At 38.4% G+C, this 17,030-nt stretch overlaps 1 protein-coding gene across 1 annotated transcript in view; it reads right to left on the bottom strand.

Annotated features, from left to right (window-relative positions):
* Positions 1–15,645, bottom strand: part of LOC131428827 (uncharacterized) — a 29,148-nt gene extending 13,503 nt beyond the window's left edge. Inside the window, exon 1 of the mRNA XM_058592870.1 lies at positions 15,498–15,645. Within this exon, the coding sequence (XP_058448853.1) occupies positions 15,498–15,645 (148 nt within the window). The remainder of the gene's footprint in view (positions 1–15,497) is intronic.
* Positions 15,646–17,030: the final 1,385 nt, after the last annotated feature.

The following is a 17,030-nucleotide window of genomic DNA, read 5'->3' as shown; positions in this document are numbered from 1 at the left end:
GTATATGGCGATTAGTAATATAAATAAAGAAATGTTAATATTTTTGATAAAAAAGCAGTGTAAACATTTTTGATGAACCAGAGATTATCTATTAGAATAAAAAAATCAACAGAATTTTGTGCAGTTTTTGATAACTGTGTACATTGAAAATCTGTGCATCTGGCATCCATTAAAACCTCTAATTTCATTGACAAAATGAAACGAAACTAAATTTGAGGAATACAATTGAGAAGATTATAATGAACATAAGTGAAACTGGAGTCATTTCTTTCATTTTATTGTATTGTAATTTTCACTGGCGTTTAGCAAAGACTGCGATGCGCCAAGATAGCGACAGAATGCCGCAAAGGAAGCGAACCTGTCATTCGCATCAATTCATCCTCTTCGAGACCCCAAGTCACAAACTTAATTTTTAAATTGACCGTTACAATGCCAAACTTTTTATAACTAGAATAATTATACAATAATACCTAGTATTAATCGAAATCTTTGTGTTCACCTACTGCTTTACTTGCAACACTTTCAATTTTAACTAAAAAAATATACTACTATAAAAAAATTGTATATCATCTCCTCTAAAATTAAAGTCATCTTTGACAGATACATATACTCATTGAGGCTTCAAATGAACAAATAAATAATTCTTGTCGTAAAAGAAAATTGCATGTTGAATCTGTAATTGCCCTTGGTTCACCATGATTTTTTTCTAATCGATCTAGATTAGATGACTGTCAGAAAAAACTTCGAAAACCTCTAAAAAGTCTGCAAAACTGCATAGTTCGCTAAAAAAGAAAATTCATCAAATCCACATCAAATCTGCAACTTGGTATCTGTGATTCTGACGCTCATTATTTCGCAATTCTGCGACGATTCCGTCGCATTCTATGCTAAGCTGAAAATCACAATACTAATCGAACCAATAATCGTAGGAAATTAATCGATTACTGCGATTATCTGAAAGAATTCAATCGATTAAATTTCATTCGATTAACTGTGCCTTTACTCGATTATTCGATTAATCGATCGATATTACGACATCTCTAGGTAAGAGTCCCTGACAGTGCGTTCGTTCAACTTCCGTGCATCCAGACAGAGGCGAACCGATCCATCTAATTTATCAACGGGCACCAGGCGTAAAGCCCAGTCACTATAAGAGCGTTCTTATATTCCGCTTTCGAGCATAAACTCTAACTCGACGTTTATTTGGTTTTGCCTCGCTGGAGATATAGGAAAAGGATTGATCCGAACAGGAGGTTGCTTTTTGGCTTCCTCGGTCAGCTCGATTCGATAGTTAATTAATGTAGTCCTTTCAAGTTGACCTTCGACAGAGGCTTTAAACGCAGTTTTGACCTGTTCTAGCTCTTGCTGCTGAGCTTCGGACAATCCAATATCTTCGGAAATTTCATCTACAACCTCAACTGATACTTGGGGAATGTGAGGAACTATCCCAAAGGCTTTCCAAAAAACTGAACCGTTGTACCGTTGAATGTTATGGGTAGGCTCACATATCCCGATACTATTAACTTTTCCCCACTAGCGGTGACTACATCCACCTCGGTATTATACAGTTTCAGCTTGCATATTTGAATTAACTGTTGGGCTCCTCTACCTAGAATAGACCGATTCGCACCACTGTCCAACAGACCTATTATAGGTATGTCATATGCACTAACTTCGAGCATATATGCTTTTGTGTCCACATTCTGGAAACCACATTTAAAGCAGAATTTGTGCCGGGGACGTTTACAATCCTTTAGATCATGCCCCGGTAAGCGGAAATTGAAACATATGCCTTCTTTCGGGGGAGCATAGTTTTCTAACATCACCCTCAAACCATCAGAGTCACGGTTGGTTTTTGGTTCGCGTTCGTCTGCGGGTTTCGGTGATTCGTGCTTTGTTGGTTTTATAAACTTTTCGTCTTCCGAGGCATTACTTTTTTGTGACCGATAGAAATTTCGCGTTTCATGAGAACCGCTCGTAAAGTCTTGTGCTCTCCTCGATTTAGCGTTCGCGTCCATCTCGTTGACCTGCGTGCGATTTCGCGTACCCGTTTCCTCACCATGGGGGTTGTATCTAAACCAAAACGTGGCATCTAATTGTCTTCCAAATTTCTTCAAATCCACAAGATTATTAATATTTGACGCGACGGCATGACCTTTGTAATCCGATCTCATATTTCGAAAAACGATTTCGAATTTTTTTGCTTCTGACATCGGTTTTGTAAGGGAATTAAATATCTTTTGCATCTCGAAAAGGTAATCTAGAAATTTTTCTTTTTGACCTTGTTTGCGAGAAACTGCGCGAATTTCGCTAACATGGTCGTGATCCGGACTCCGGAATTCTTTTTTATTTCATGAACAAGCTCCCTCCATGAACTAAAATCTTCGTTTTCGACACTAGCCATAAACCACGATTTCGCTGTTCCACCAAGAAGATGTATGGCGGATCTAAATAATTCTTTGTGTGTTACCCGTTCTGATTTCGCAAGGAATTCTACTTCGCGTATAAATTTCATAAGTCCTTGTCCATTGTCCTTTCCATCGTATCGCACATTCCAATCTGAAACGGGATTGTATTTCCTTGTGGATTGCCCGCGCATTTCTGATTTGTACTTGCGACGTTATGGCAAGGGCGATGAGCTGGAGGACTCCGACTCTAAAGTATCTACTGATTCAGTACTGTCTGATCGCGGTAGTCGTTTCATGGACTTTTTATCCAAACGGAAACGTCTTCCTATTCTCTCTGTTTCTTTTGTTTTTGTCGTGAATACGACTTACTTTACTATGGGGTGCCTTTTCAAAATTAGCCATATGAAAGAATGGGCAGAACTTAATCGTGAATATCTCGACTTGTATTAATGATAGCAACATAATTCTTTCACCATTTCATCAAAAATATGATCAGGAAATTAGGATAATATTTTGAACAATTTGAGATAACCACAAACAACTCAAAAATTAAATTTTCTCAAAATTTGAAAATAATGCGGAAAACTTTTTACTTTCGCTTGGGTTTTTCGCGCAAGGACGACGATTTTGAGGTAGTCAGACACATATCTTCTACTGAATGCATATAAAAGGGGAACCGTAGTGAAAATCGATCATTTCTTTTCGTGCGTTCGATGGTAGCAGACGTAGTGGGAGTTAAACCTTCAACCAGCAGCGACGGAGATCTAGTAATGAGAGAGGGGAAAGTTGTACAATTCAAACAATCGATCAACTACCAGTTCGAATTCAGAAGCATAAATAAAGCGTGTCATATTCGTATTCACGACATCCAGTTATGTCTCTAACATTGCACACCCGTACTTTTTGTCGTGAATACGACTTACTTTACTATGGGGCGCCTTTTCAAAATTTACCCTCTGAGAGAGTGATAAGTTTTTGATCGTGAATATCTTCTGTTGTATCTAATGAATCAACATAATTCTTGCAACATGCCATCGGAAATATGATCACAATTTTATGATAAAATTTTCAGTTGTGTGACATAATCTTAAATAGTTCAAAATTAAACTTTTCTTAAATGTTTGGTACAAACGAGTGTCAAAGAGGATAATTCATATGGCGCGTTTGCCTTTCTCGTATTTTGGAAGCTCATAGCTCAGTGATCTTTAGAAGGATTTATATAATCTAACTACCAATAGAATCGAAAATTTTCAACTTGAACGTGTATTGCAACAACATTGAAGTTTTTCAATAGTATACTATTGAAAAACCTGTTTGATTTAACCCATGACAGCACCAGCCAATCAGAACGCGAGATGTCTGCCTCTATACAAGAGCATCCATATAAAAGTTGAGTGCTTCATTTTTCCTACCATTTGCTGAGCATCTGTTCCCGAAACAAGACACACGAGAGCAACATCGTGGACCTGTCGTCTCACTGTTTCCCGTTCTGCCTACAGGAAAGGAATTCTGAAAGGCAGCCGAAAATTCCAGCAAATTCAAATAGCACTTTTAAGTGCTAAAAATAATCATAAAGAATTAGTTGAATTTTATCGCTTTCCTACCATTTTCCGAGCAACTGTTGCCGAAACAAGGCACACACGAGAAGTTAAATTAATTTGCACCGTCACTAACACATTCAATTACGAACGGCAATGCGAAAGAGGAAGTGATGATGTTGAATACATCTTTATACTAGTACACAAATATGCCGTGCGAAAGAGTTGCCACGTACAGATCAATATGTATTTTTTTTTTGTCGTGAATTCTTTAGTATGGGGCGCTTTTTGATCATGATATCTACCACATTCAATTACGACAGGACAGTAACGCTGTCTCGCAATACGAAACAGAAAATTTTTATTTAGAAACATCTTTATACTAGTATACTTTATACAAATTATTAGAACAAATGTTTTCACTTGATTTGCGCATTCTACTTTCTAGGCGTATCAGAACTGGCTAAATTTAAAGCAATCCTAAATATTTCTACAGTTATGTGGTCGTCCTGAAAAGGACGGGGTTTTCAACTCCTCGTCGTTACGGATGGACAGCTTCAGATGGCGAGGGATGATTTTCGTTTTCTTGTTGTCGCGGGCAGCATTACCAGCCAATTCCAACACTTCGGCAGCCAAGTACTCCATCACTGTCGCCAGATAGACCGGTGCACCGGCACCGACACGCTCTGCGTAGTTTCCCTTCCGGAGCAGACGATGGAGATTTTGCCAACTGGGAACTGCAGACCAGCACGGTTCGAGCGGACCTTTGCCTTGCCCTTAATTGTTCCTCCTGTGTGCGTGTTTCCGCGTGAAAATTCCACAAGAAGCTGTTAACCGTTAGACAGCCAGTTCAGTATTACTGACTGCCGCTCTACTAACTCTCTCTTTTATATCGTCTCACTGTTTCCCGTTCTGTGAAGGGGAGGTCCGTACACCGCTACCAGTATAAATTGAAATGTGATGTGAGAAATAGCGTCATTTGAGTTAAAGCAGCTACTCTGTACGTACGAGCCACCGTCAAAACGATGGCACCGTAAACAGGTAGAAAAGCAGATTTGTACCGTCACTAACACATTCAATTACGAACGGCAATGCGAAAGCGAATGTTGAACACATTTTTATACTAGTATGGGACCGTGTAAAAATATGCCATGCGAAACAGGGTTGCCATATAAACAGGTTAATCTCTTTTATTATTATTATTATTATTATTATTATTATTATTATTATTATTATTATTATTATTATTATTATTATTATTATTATTATTATTATTTTTATTATTATTATTATTATTATTATTATTATTATTATTATTATTATTATTATTTTTTTTTTTTATAAAAACTTTTTTATTCAGGCCAATTTGCGTACAAGCTTTACGTGGCCGAATGAGCCATGTTTTTATTAGATAAAATTATTTTTTTACCGTTGGATCTCGTTGTCACCCTTTTTCTAGGGGGAGAGGAGCTTCCATTTTTATCTTGCGATGAGTGAGGGGCACTTTGTTCGTGGCTCGTCTCGTCCTCCATTGCCGCATCGGTGGTATCGTTGTTGGTTTCCGTTTTTTCTTCGTTTTCCTTGTAATTCGCATTCTTGGGTTGGTTGTTAGTTGCTGTAGATGCGCCTTGTTGTGCATTAATTGCAGTTGTTGGTGGGTTTGATGGTACAACAGAAGTACTGCGCTCACTAGTTTCCGTTGTTGGGTGGTTGTGCTTGTTTTTGTTTGTTTTGTTTGTTTTCGCAGTTTCAGTGCAAGGTTTGCCGTAGTGCGTAGGTTGTTCACAAAACTGACATGTAACCAATTGATTTTCATACGTAATCAACGTTTTACACGGATGCATCCCGTCTTGACCACAAATGATGTAAGATGGAATTGCTTTACGTAGTTGCATACGTACCACTCGCACGCCATTCCGGATACCCGGGAAAAAATTCCGCCATACTTCCTTTTCGATGGAAAGAACTTCACCGTACTGTGACATACATTCCCGAACATACCCCTCGCTGGTCTGCGGGGGAAGGTCATGCACGCGTACTTCTATGGCATTGTCCACCATGTACACAGGGATTTTATATTTACCATTGTCATGATCAATACTATGCACCCCGTTATTAACGGAAGCAAATGCAATTGCATCTTTTTCACGTTTGAACATAATGTACACACAGTTAGACGCCTTGTTGAATTGAATCTCACTTACATCAGTAACGTTTAGATGCATTCGTTCCTTAAGCAAGATTTCAATTTCGGTTGCTGCTGGCCTAACTTTGCAGCGCTTGAAATCAATACAAATTGAATTTGGCCTTGTAGGCCAAGTTTCAGGCTTTGTTAAATCGTATTTGTTCATTTCGTATACTCTATTGTTCACTACACTGTATTGTCTTTGTTTCTATCGTCTCGACCGTAAGCAATTGTCGACCGTGTCTGATGAGATGCCAGCACGAACTGATTATTATTATTATTATTATTATTATTATCATTATTATTATTATTATTATTATTATTATTATTATTATTATTATTATTACTATCATTATTATTATTAGAATAACTCTTGCATACCGAAGATCGTCGATACATTTCAGACCAGCCCATTGCAATTGTCTCGTACTGAAATTTCGAGAAGAATCAGATATCTTCGAACTTTGTAGCATCAATAAAAATAAACTACAAATTTGTCGTACCTAGCCTGCTATATTAGCAAATTATAAAAGAATTGTTTCAAGTTTGGAATATATAGTTGTAGAATAGTAGCTGTTTAATGTAACTAATCTGTATTTTAATGTAGGTGCATCGCTTCAAACTCTATTAGTGAAAAAGAGGAAAGCTTGCACAATTCATACAATCAATCAACTAACTGATATTCGGAAATGTGATGGGAGCGTATCAGTTTTTTCGTATTCACGACATCCAGTTATGTCTCTGACATTACCCACCCACCTTTTTTTTCTTCAAACATAACCGGTGGATACCCATAAGGGTAAGGTATTCCGAAAGGGTACATCGTGTACTTATTGAACGGTAATACATTATCCGGTACCGATTTCAATTTACGACCCTTTTTTGAAGAATGTTTATTATTTTTGCTAGACCCAGCTCCATCCTGACCACTGAGCTCCGTTTTCCTACTTTGCTCGTTTTGCGAGTCGGGGCTACTGGAGGACGTATCATTGTTTTGTTCTTGTTGCATTTTCAGGTTCGATATGGATTGAGTAATTTGCGCAACTATCTCGGCTTGAACCGCCCTTGGTACAGCAATTGCAGCTCTACATCCATTTTGTAAGTGGGTATGTTACTACAGATGTCCACCTATCACCAAAAGTAAATCTATCAAATCCCAGCCAGGACAACGTCTGTGCCCTCTACAGACTCACTCTGCTATTCAACCGTACTAACCCTTCACAGTTTCAGTTTCTTCAAACTGAACTCCAGGATGATTTTCAAGTGGCTGCGGGATTCTAAGGTTCGGATTACTTTTGAAGGCGGATAGAAAACTATAATAATACACAACACATTCTTGGTAAATCGTTTAGAGAACGATTCCAACAAAAAAACTGAACTTTTTTTTCTCGTCCTCCTTCCGCCGAGGAGAGAAAGCAATGCAAACCGTCGTCTTTATATTTTATGTTGGGCGCCAATTTGTAACTCTACCTCACTTTGCTTTGTCTAAGTAATTACCGGGTCGTTATGCTCAACAACGATTCACGAAAACCTCCCCACCATCCTGACACTCAGGAGAGAGTGAAATTAGCAACTTCCACTCATTCACCTATTCATGAACTTTCTCTTTCACCGGGTTAGAAAGGCACCACAAATCCTCACGGTACAGGGTGGCTCAAAGGCGGAAGAAATCAATCTTTAAAGGGCGGACTCACAATTCAGCGAGGATTGATAGCACCGTTATGGCTCGGTTAACGTATTAACAATAAAATGATGAATGTAAGATAAACAATTCTATATTCTTGTGAAATGTTCCTCCTATCCCTACGCTAAACTGAATTTCGCATAATTTTAACATGGTTTACTTATAGCTAGACAGAATATTTGTGACGTCACAAGTATACCTGGGTGTGTTTTTACTTGCATGCTACATCCACTCCGTGTGAATGTGAAATCTGGAACCAGCTCAGATCTGACAACAGCTGTTACCGCGGCCAAGGAAGGTTTACTGGCACGGTCAAATGAAACCGGACTTCCTCGTCAAATTCCGCTGCGGTTCACTTGCCCCCATGCACAGCCAACCAAAAGCGTTCCATGAAGCTCTATACCGGGCTTCAGGCTTCTCAAATTTACGATGGCGAATTCGGTTCTGTCCGTGTGTAACACCAGCAGCTCGTATATATCAAATTCATCCACTATCAACGGATTTTATTCTTAGAAAGCAAAAGAAAAAGGCCCTGTCATGGACCTTTACCATGTATTAGCATAGGTGCCGTCACAAATCGAAACCATTTTAATATACACGCAGAAAAATTTATTTTAAATTTTAATATATTACACTTTGAATTCAAAGATATTTTATTTTGAATCAGCGCTTATTTTCATTTTCCTTTGATTCAAATACATTTGATATTTACTTCAAAGCAAATTATTTTTATTTCTACGCACACCGAAATAAACAAAATAAACATTAAATTCAAATATATTGTGTTTTGAATTCAAATATATTTTATTTCCACCTGAATTTCATTTCACTTAGAATCAAATACAATTGTTATTTGATTCAAACAAAATAATTTTGTTTCTAAAATCATTTCACTTTGATTTAAATACAATTGTTATTTGATTCAAAGCAAATTAGTTTTGTTTCTAAAATCAGGCTTTCGGGCGACTGTGTGTAGATTCAATGATGTTTTTTTTAATTCAATAAATTGTTATTTGAAAAGAATTTTTGACTAATTATTGTAAATTAAATATTAATTATTGTAAATTAATTTTTTATTTATTATTGAATGCATTTTGTGCGCTCAGTTGAGTACGGTTGTGGTATTGACTCCTCTGATTCCTTTCGTTCAATAATTTCCAAAAGCTCTACTGTGAAACCGCTGTCTGGAATGAATACAAATGTTAGATAAGAATTCATAACCTACCTATCCTATGAAAGCACTCACTATAGTATCGCACAATTCGATCGATTTCAATCTTAGCCAAAGTTGTGTTAAATTTCATAAAATCAGCCAGTACAAACGTTTGATTCAATGAAAATGTTTTAGAATCAATAATCTCTGGCATTTGATTCAAGGACGAAAAGTTTCAATCCAAGAATTTGAATCTAAGACTAAGTACATTTAATTCAATTAAACTCAAGCGTCAACATATTATCTTATTCGAATCTATTCAACGACATATTTGATTCAAATACATTTAATGTACTGTAACAAGCATTTGAATCAAATACATTTTTGATTTGTTTCAATAAAATTTGGAAATTTGAATCCATATCTCAATATATTTGAATCTAATATACTTTGCCACACTAAATTTGATTCAAAAAGTGTTTTATTAGATTTAAATTTCAGTTCAAAAATTGTTTTATTTGATTCAAAAAATTGTTTGAAGTTGACTTAAAGACTCAATATATTAGAATCTAATGTGTTCTATTTCCCTGCGTGTATAATTTAGAAAAACATAAAATTTACCTTCTTCTCCTTATTTAACAGAAAAATATATACAGCGTTTAGCACTTTTTCGTACATTTTCATTCTCGTAACGCTATAAATTCAATATCTATTATATTTAATCGCAACAATGATCTACTTTACCACTAACCGTACTAATAGTCTTAAGAATCCAATATTCAATTTAAGAAAACTTTTGTGTTCAATTTAGCTGTAGGAAAAACTATCAAAATACGAAATTGATTATCTTCCAATCACCTTACAAAGCACATGTATCACCTTTTATTTTAATGAACTTAGTTTCCGCGCGCACTACTAACCGAGTTGCAAGTCAGGGACAGAAAGAAAGATTATCCTAATGCCGAGCCGAGGCAATAATTATTCGTGAGCGGAACTGTCCGGCCGAATATTGCCGAATAAACGATTAAGTGACATGTTCCTAATTTGCGTTTCATCCCTGCCGGATCGTGTTCCAGAACACAAACGGTTTAGAGGCATTTCGATCTATTATCGGATACCTTTTGATGAATTGGTTCTTTACTGTGATACGAGAGAGATGACTCTCTCCTGAAATATCTCACGAGACAGGCCATCGTGAACCCCTGTCAAGCCAATACACGTATGCTATAGGCCAAAATATTGGTAACTAAGAACAAACTACTATAAATGTATAGTAGATATTTAGCTTGTGATAGAGGCACAAGTAGCAGATGGAACCAACGGTTACAATCGGGCTGTTTGAAGCGTAGCTGGTATTGCGTAGATCAGTATGTAGTAAAGGGCGCGATCGAAGAATACGTGTAGAAGCATACAAGCTCACTTGGGATAAAAGATTAGGAGCATCATATTCAGCCAGTAGTAGCTTAGATATGAAAATCGTTTGTGATGCATGTCGTCGATCGGCTAAAGATTTAAGTCCTAATAGTTGACGACGATCCTCGTACGGCGGTAAACTCAACGGGTTGCTCCAGGGCAGTTCACGTAATGCATAACGTACAAATTTTCGTTGAACAGCTTCAAGTCTTTGAATCCACGTGACGTGGTAAGGACACCATATAGCGCCTTTTAACAGAGTGGATCACGAAATTCTCTTGAGATTTTGAATATAAATCCGAGTAACCAATTTGCTTTGTCAATCGTAGCTGCAAGATGACGAGTGTATGTTAGTTTCTCATCCAGAATAACACCTAAATCCTTGATGTGGTCCACACGTTGCAGTTCAGTGCCAGCCACAGTATAATTGAAACTAAGTTTGTCTCTCGTACGATAATAGCTGATAACATAACTTTTTGTAACACAGAGAACCATCACATTTTGTACACACCATTCATAAAACATATCAACAAGATTCTGCAATTCTTGGCAATCAGCTTCTTTGCGAATAACGAGGAATATTTTCAAATCATCGGCGAACAATAGCTTTTCACCATGCCTTAAGACAAAGACAACATCGTTAATAAACAGCGAAAAAAGAAGTGGTCTAAGTGTGCTTCCTTGAGGAACTCCGGAACTGTTGGTAATTGAATTAGATACCGTGTTTCCAATTTGTACTACAACTTGACGGTTGACGAGATAAGATCGAAGCCATTGACAAAATCGAATCGAGCAACCTAGCTTAGTAAGTAAAATTTCGTGGTTAACTGAGTCAAAGGCAGCCTTAAGGTCTGTGTAAATCACATCAATCTGGTATTTTTTAAACATTTGCTCGGTGCAATAAGACGTGAAACTAACTAGATTAGTCTCAACCGATCGATCAGGAAAGAATCCATGGTGGCAATTGCTTATATAATGACGACAAGTTGACAAAAGATTTGCATTGATGAGTGATTCAAAGATCTTAGATTCAACACACAGCGACGTGATTCCTCGGTAATTAACAACGTTACACTTGTCACCTTTCTTATAAACCGGGAAGATAACGGAATTTTTCCAATCAGTAGGGAATGTTTGTTGCTGGAGCGACAAATTGAAAATATATGTTAGTGGGACTGCTAAAATATCCGAACATTTTTTCAAAATTGCAGAAGGCATTGCGCTTCGACCTGGTGCAAATACGGATTTCACATTCCGGATGGCAGAAAGTACCATTTGTTCTGAGATAACAAAAACATACATATCGATGACATCAGCAGGAACATCACGGACAGCGTTTTCAAGCTCAATAGCAGATGGTGAGTGAGATGAAAAAACACTGGCGAAATATCTAGCAAACAGTTCACATTTATCAAATACAGTCGTAGCTTCATCACCGTTGTAGAAAATCGTAGATGGGAGACCAGTTTCGTTCCTCTTCGTATTGACAAATGACCAGAAGCTCTTCGGATTTTGCCTTAAGTTATGTTGCATACGGTTAACATAACGATTGTATAAGAACTTATTGTAGTTGCGGTATTCGTTGCTGGCTATTGTAAAGTGACGTTTAGAAATAGGACATCGCCTATTTGTATAACTACGTAGGGCTTTAACACAAATACGCTTAAGATTCCGTAATAAAGCGTTAGCGGTGGTCGTTGTCGAGGCCATAGGGTCAGGGTAAGCGTAACCATAATCCGACGATATCCAGCTGAGACCTGGTTGATTGAAATCCCCAAGAACAATAATCACATCGTTACCATTTGACTGAGACGAAATACGTTCGATAGCATCGAGAAGTTGTTGCATAATACCACAATCATGACGCTTTTCCGGAGGGATGTAAACAACTCCAATGAAGTAATTGCGCTGGTCCATGTATATTCAGGAGTTCTATAAACGTCTCCATAGAAATTACTTCCGGAAACATGGCCCACTATCAATATTTCCCCTCTGGTTGTACTGTTTCTCTTAATTTCTCGAATTCCACTGTTATGGGTTAATGTTACCACCCCTATCTGGTGAGTGTTCCTACATTCTTCTGCTTGATTAAAGACATGATTAAACGTCCATTAATGAGTAGCTAGTCATATTGACTTCCGGGTTTGCACAGTCGTAAGCTATCAATCCTTGCAGCCCTTTTCATTATCGACGGGACTGATTTATCTATCGAGATCTTTTCTGGTTCCTGTATTGGTCTGATGGCGTGGGGATCAAATAGTCTTATCTTTTCAAATTTTCTTTTGTTGGTTTCGTGGAACGTATTCGCCTGCACGACCGATTAGGAAGTGGAAGGGTATCAATACTTCATCATCTATTCCGTCGATGGCGATATCCGTGAGAGGTCTGAAATTAAGCATAAATTCATCCTGTATTAAGGCAGAACGTAAGGTTTCCACTTGAGGTCGTCGTTCGTCACATGTATTTAAAACTTCGTAGATGCAATTTTTAATTATTCGTATTAATCTTTCCCAAACACCTCCAAAGTGTGACGCTGAAGGAGGATTGAATGACCACCCAATTTCCAATTTTGCAGCTTTCTTTTTATCCATTGTGATATTTATTTCCTATAATAAAGAATGCATTTTCTTCTCTGCTCCGACAAAATTTGTTGCAATATCGCTGTATAAGTGTTTAACATTGCCGCGTCTATGTTGGAAGTTTCTTAGACATACTAAGAGAGCATCCGTATCTAGTTTTTCTGCTTACTCAATATGAGAGGCTCGAGTTGATAAACATGTGAAAATAACTCCCCACCTTTTTTCGATTGATCGTTTTACTGCTACTTCAAATGGTACTCCAGTGTACCGCCCCTTTGGTAGGTTTGCCATCTGAAGTGGTGTCGGTTTTGCCCTTATGTTTTTACATTTTTGGCAGTTGATTTTAATTCTCTTTAGCATAGCTCTACCAAACTGTATAAAATATTTTTGGTGAATGGCTGCTACTACTGTATTATCTGCTTGATGCAGATATTTTTCGTAGTACATTTTTATAATTAACCAGGTCACATGATGTTTTGGTGGTAGTACTATCGGGCGTCTAGTATAGATTGTCAAGTCGTCCGTTTGCTTTCATTACTCCATATTCGTCTAAATAGGGATTTAGACTTGTCAATTTGCTGGGCTTATTTAGAACTCCGTATCTTGAGAGTTCTTTCATTTCACGTCACATTTCGCCTTTCGTATGATGGCGCTTTCTGCCACTTGTCGATCTTTTAGGGAAACATTTCTCACAAATCCCTTTCTGTCTCTTGTCCAATCCGCTAATTTTTTAAGTATGCAAGTGTGGTAAAGGAGGGCTTTCCAATTTGAATATCGATTTTCTTGTATGAAGTCGAGTTCTGCATCTTCGTAATAATGAACTAGTACCGTGGTTTTTATTTCTTCCGTGGTACCATGTGGAAGGTTGGTTTATGGCCACTGACCTTCAGGTTGCTTCATAAATTCAGGGCCACATATCCTAGTTGAAATATTTGGACTAAGTTTTGGGCCTTCATTTCTCTGGCTCTAGTGAGCTGTTTTGATTCCAATGGATTTGCATGAATCTATACACCGAAATCTACAATAGAAAAATACCTTTTCATCATATCTCTCATTAGAAGGTATTCCTCCTGAATTATCATCAAATGTTCACCGGTGACTGATCCAGATATAGCTCCAAATATCATCCACCCGAGTTTGGATTTTATAGCAATTGGTTTTTCATGCCCTCCTGTTCTTTTTTCCAGTGGAAGTAACAAATAACTATAATTTAGTCCAATCAGAACCTTTGGTCTTGCGTAATGATAACTGGAGATTGGCAATCTCCATGTTTATATTTTCCGGCTTACTGCTCATAATCTATTGACTGCAAAGGTAAATTTATGTCCTTGACTGTTCTTACATTCTTCAAGGCGTACTTCGTAGTTGTTTTGCCACTTATTTGCAGATTGACTCTTTTACTTTCTGTTTCTTCTCTTGAAAAATTTTGAGTCCACTTCAATTTTAAAGGGTCGACCTTAACCTTTAGTTGTAGTTCCTCTGCTAATTGCTCATCAAGTAAAGAAAGTGAAGACCATGGATCTAAAAATGTCGTCTGTGTCTTGCGATTCCCATTCTACAATGTTACCGGAATGATCTGGTGAAAACACTTGTCCTTTTAGTCTGATGCACATTAGATGTGTCTTCTCCAGCTACCGGGTCGTAGACCTTTTTAGGTTTTATCTGTACTGTAATTTTGTGCAGCAATCTATTGTGGTTACCTTTACATCCATTTTCGTTGCACTTACTTTTGGTCCAATAATCTATGGCTCTATGTTTGCTACTTGCCAAACATTTCATGCATAATTTATTTTTTGTTACAATTTCCCACCGTCTTTCTAGGTTCTTTGCCCTATATTTATTACACTGTACCAGATTGTGTGACTCCTTACAAGCTGGGTAAGACGGTCGTTTTCCATCGTGTAGGTTTATTCTGTCCCTTTTTTTCTTTTTTTTTTGGGACATTCAGGTCATTAACCCACAAGTGCGTGGGTGAGGTTTCTACCATTCTTTTAGTTCTATGAGCGTGGGCGCTATATTATTTAGTTGTAGCTTCTCTGCCCGTTTTATTTGCAGGTTGAAGGATAAAGGATAACTATTCACACATTTCAGATCCGTGACGGTTCAGTGAAAGTGCCTTCATTGGGCCGTCAGTATACTTTTTTTTATCGGATCCCTTCCGTTCCGTTTCCGTGCTTTTGCTTTATTTACCCTCGGTTTTAACCTTACGGTTTCTGTGCCGTTTCCGTTCCGGTACAGCAAATGCAGTGACATACCGACTTCAGTGAAAATAAAAAAATATCGGTGAAAACGAATTTGAGTTTGCCGGACGGACGTTACGCTGGCGGCGAGCTGCATTGAAACAGCACGGTGCCGGATAGGTGTGAATGCGCGCATAGAAAACGAATGAAATAATATCAGTATTCGTACACGGTGTCGTGCCGACACTGAACCGGGCCGGATATGTGCGAATAGTTCTTAATTTATTTACCGTTTCCTGCATTAAAGCTTGAAGCTTTTAATATACAGTCCAATCATCATTAACTTGCCGACTTTACCGGCATTGTTATTTTTATTGAAGCTTCTTAGCGCTTCTAGCATTTCGCCGAATACTGCCTCCATTTTGGATTCCTTTTGACTGGAGACTGGAGGTAATCTTTCCAACCCAGCGCATCCGTGGTGGAACCATCGGTCACATGCGATCATGTCCTGCTTGTCATCTGGTTCTGTGCACCTTACCTTACCTAACAGCTATAGGCCTTTGCTGTATCAAGAATACGTCTCCACATAACTCGGTCCATGGCTTCTCGTCGCCAGCCACTCAAGGCACGGATGCTTCTGAGATCACCCTCCCCTTGATCGATCCACCCCTTCTCGCTGCGCTCCTCTTCTTCTTGTACCAGTCGGATTAGATTCAAGAGCCATTTTCACTGGGCTGTCTTCCGACATCCTTATGACATGCCCAGCCCATCGTCCGATTTAGCTGTCAGTACGCTGGGTGATTCCCCTAGCAGCTGTTGCAATTTGTGATTCATACGCCTGTCGTAACCCAACCTAAATATCCAGAGAAGGCACGTCTGTTCGAAGTAAGCTTCGTTCGTAGAATGAATAGAATTATTATTTATTATTATTTTTTTTTAGATTATTATTTATTCATTTTTGTATCGTCCTATTCACCACAACGCCGTCTCCACGTTCCGTCTTCCATCTACACTTCGCCATAGATGGTTCTCAGCACCTTTCTTTCAAAAACACTAAGGGGGCGATGCTCCTCTGCCAACATAGTCCAGGTCTCGTGGCCATAGAGAACAATCAGTCTAATGAGCGTTTTGTAGATGGTCAATTTCGTGCGGTAGCATACTTTTCTCGATCGAAGGGTTTTTCTGAGTCCAAAGTACGCACGATTCCCTGCCAAAATACGTCTCTGCTGGTGTCATTGTCGGCGGTCACCAAAGCAAGGTCCTGGCATTACATTCCTTTTGTGGAATTTGGCCATTCTGTTTCAACAGACTTCGCAGCCGTTTATTAGAGTACAGAGTCATTACATGGCTAGTACAACGATCCTATTGACACTAACAATCCTTCCAGTTCGGGACTCGAACATACGACAACTAGCTTTTAAGCCCAACGCCTTATGTCCTGAACCGCAAACCCGGGACCAGTCTTGAACCGCAAACTCGGGACCACGGTTACCAGTGAGCCCAAATACACAAACTCGCCAACAACCTCGATATCGTCATCGTCTGTCAATATTCGTGGTGGGAGGCGGAGTGTTTCTTCTCTAGAGCCTCTTCCTCTCGTGTATTTTGTTTTCGGCGCATTTATGGCCAGTCCGATACACCTAGCTTCAGCTTTCAGTTCGATATAGGTTTCCGTCATCTTCTCAAGGTTACGTGTTACAATATCAATATCGTCAGTGGAGCCAAAAAGGCGGTTGGGTAATGTCAAAGACATAACTGGATGTCGTGAATACGAAAACAACTGACATGTTCCTTAACACTTCCGAATATCAATTGTATGAATTATGCACGCATTCCCCTTTTTCACATTTTTCGCAAAAACAAAGAAAGCTTCACTTGATCTCGATTACT

This window comes from Malaya genurostris, chromosome 2 (assembly GCF_030247185.1).
Source record: "Malaya genurostris strain Urasoe2022 chromosome 2, Malgen_1.1, whole genome shotgun sequence".
Taxonomy (NCBI): Eukaryota; Metazoa; Arthropoda; class Insecta; order Diptera; family Culicidae; genus Malaya; species Malaya genurostris.
The sequence above is the reverse complement of the archived record's forward strand: the minus strand, read 5'-3'. Positions and strand labels throughout refer to the sequence as shown.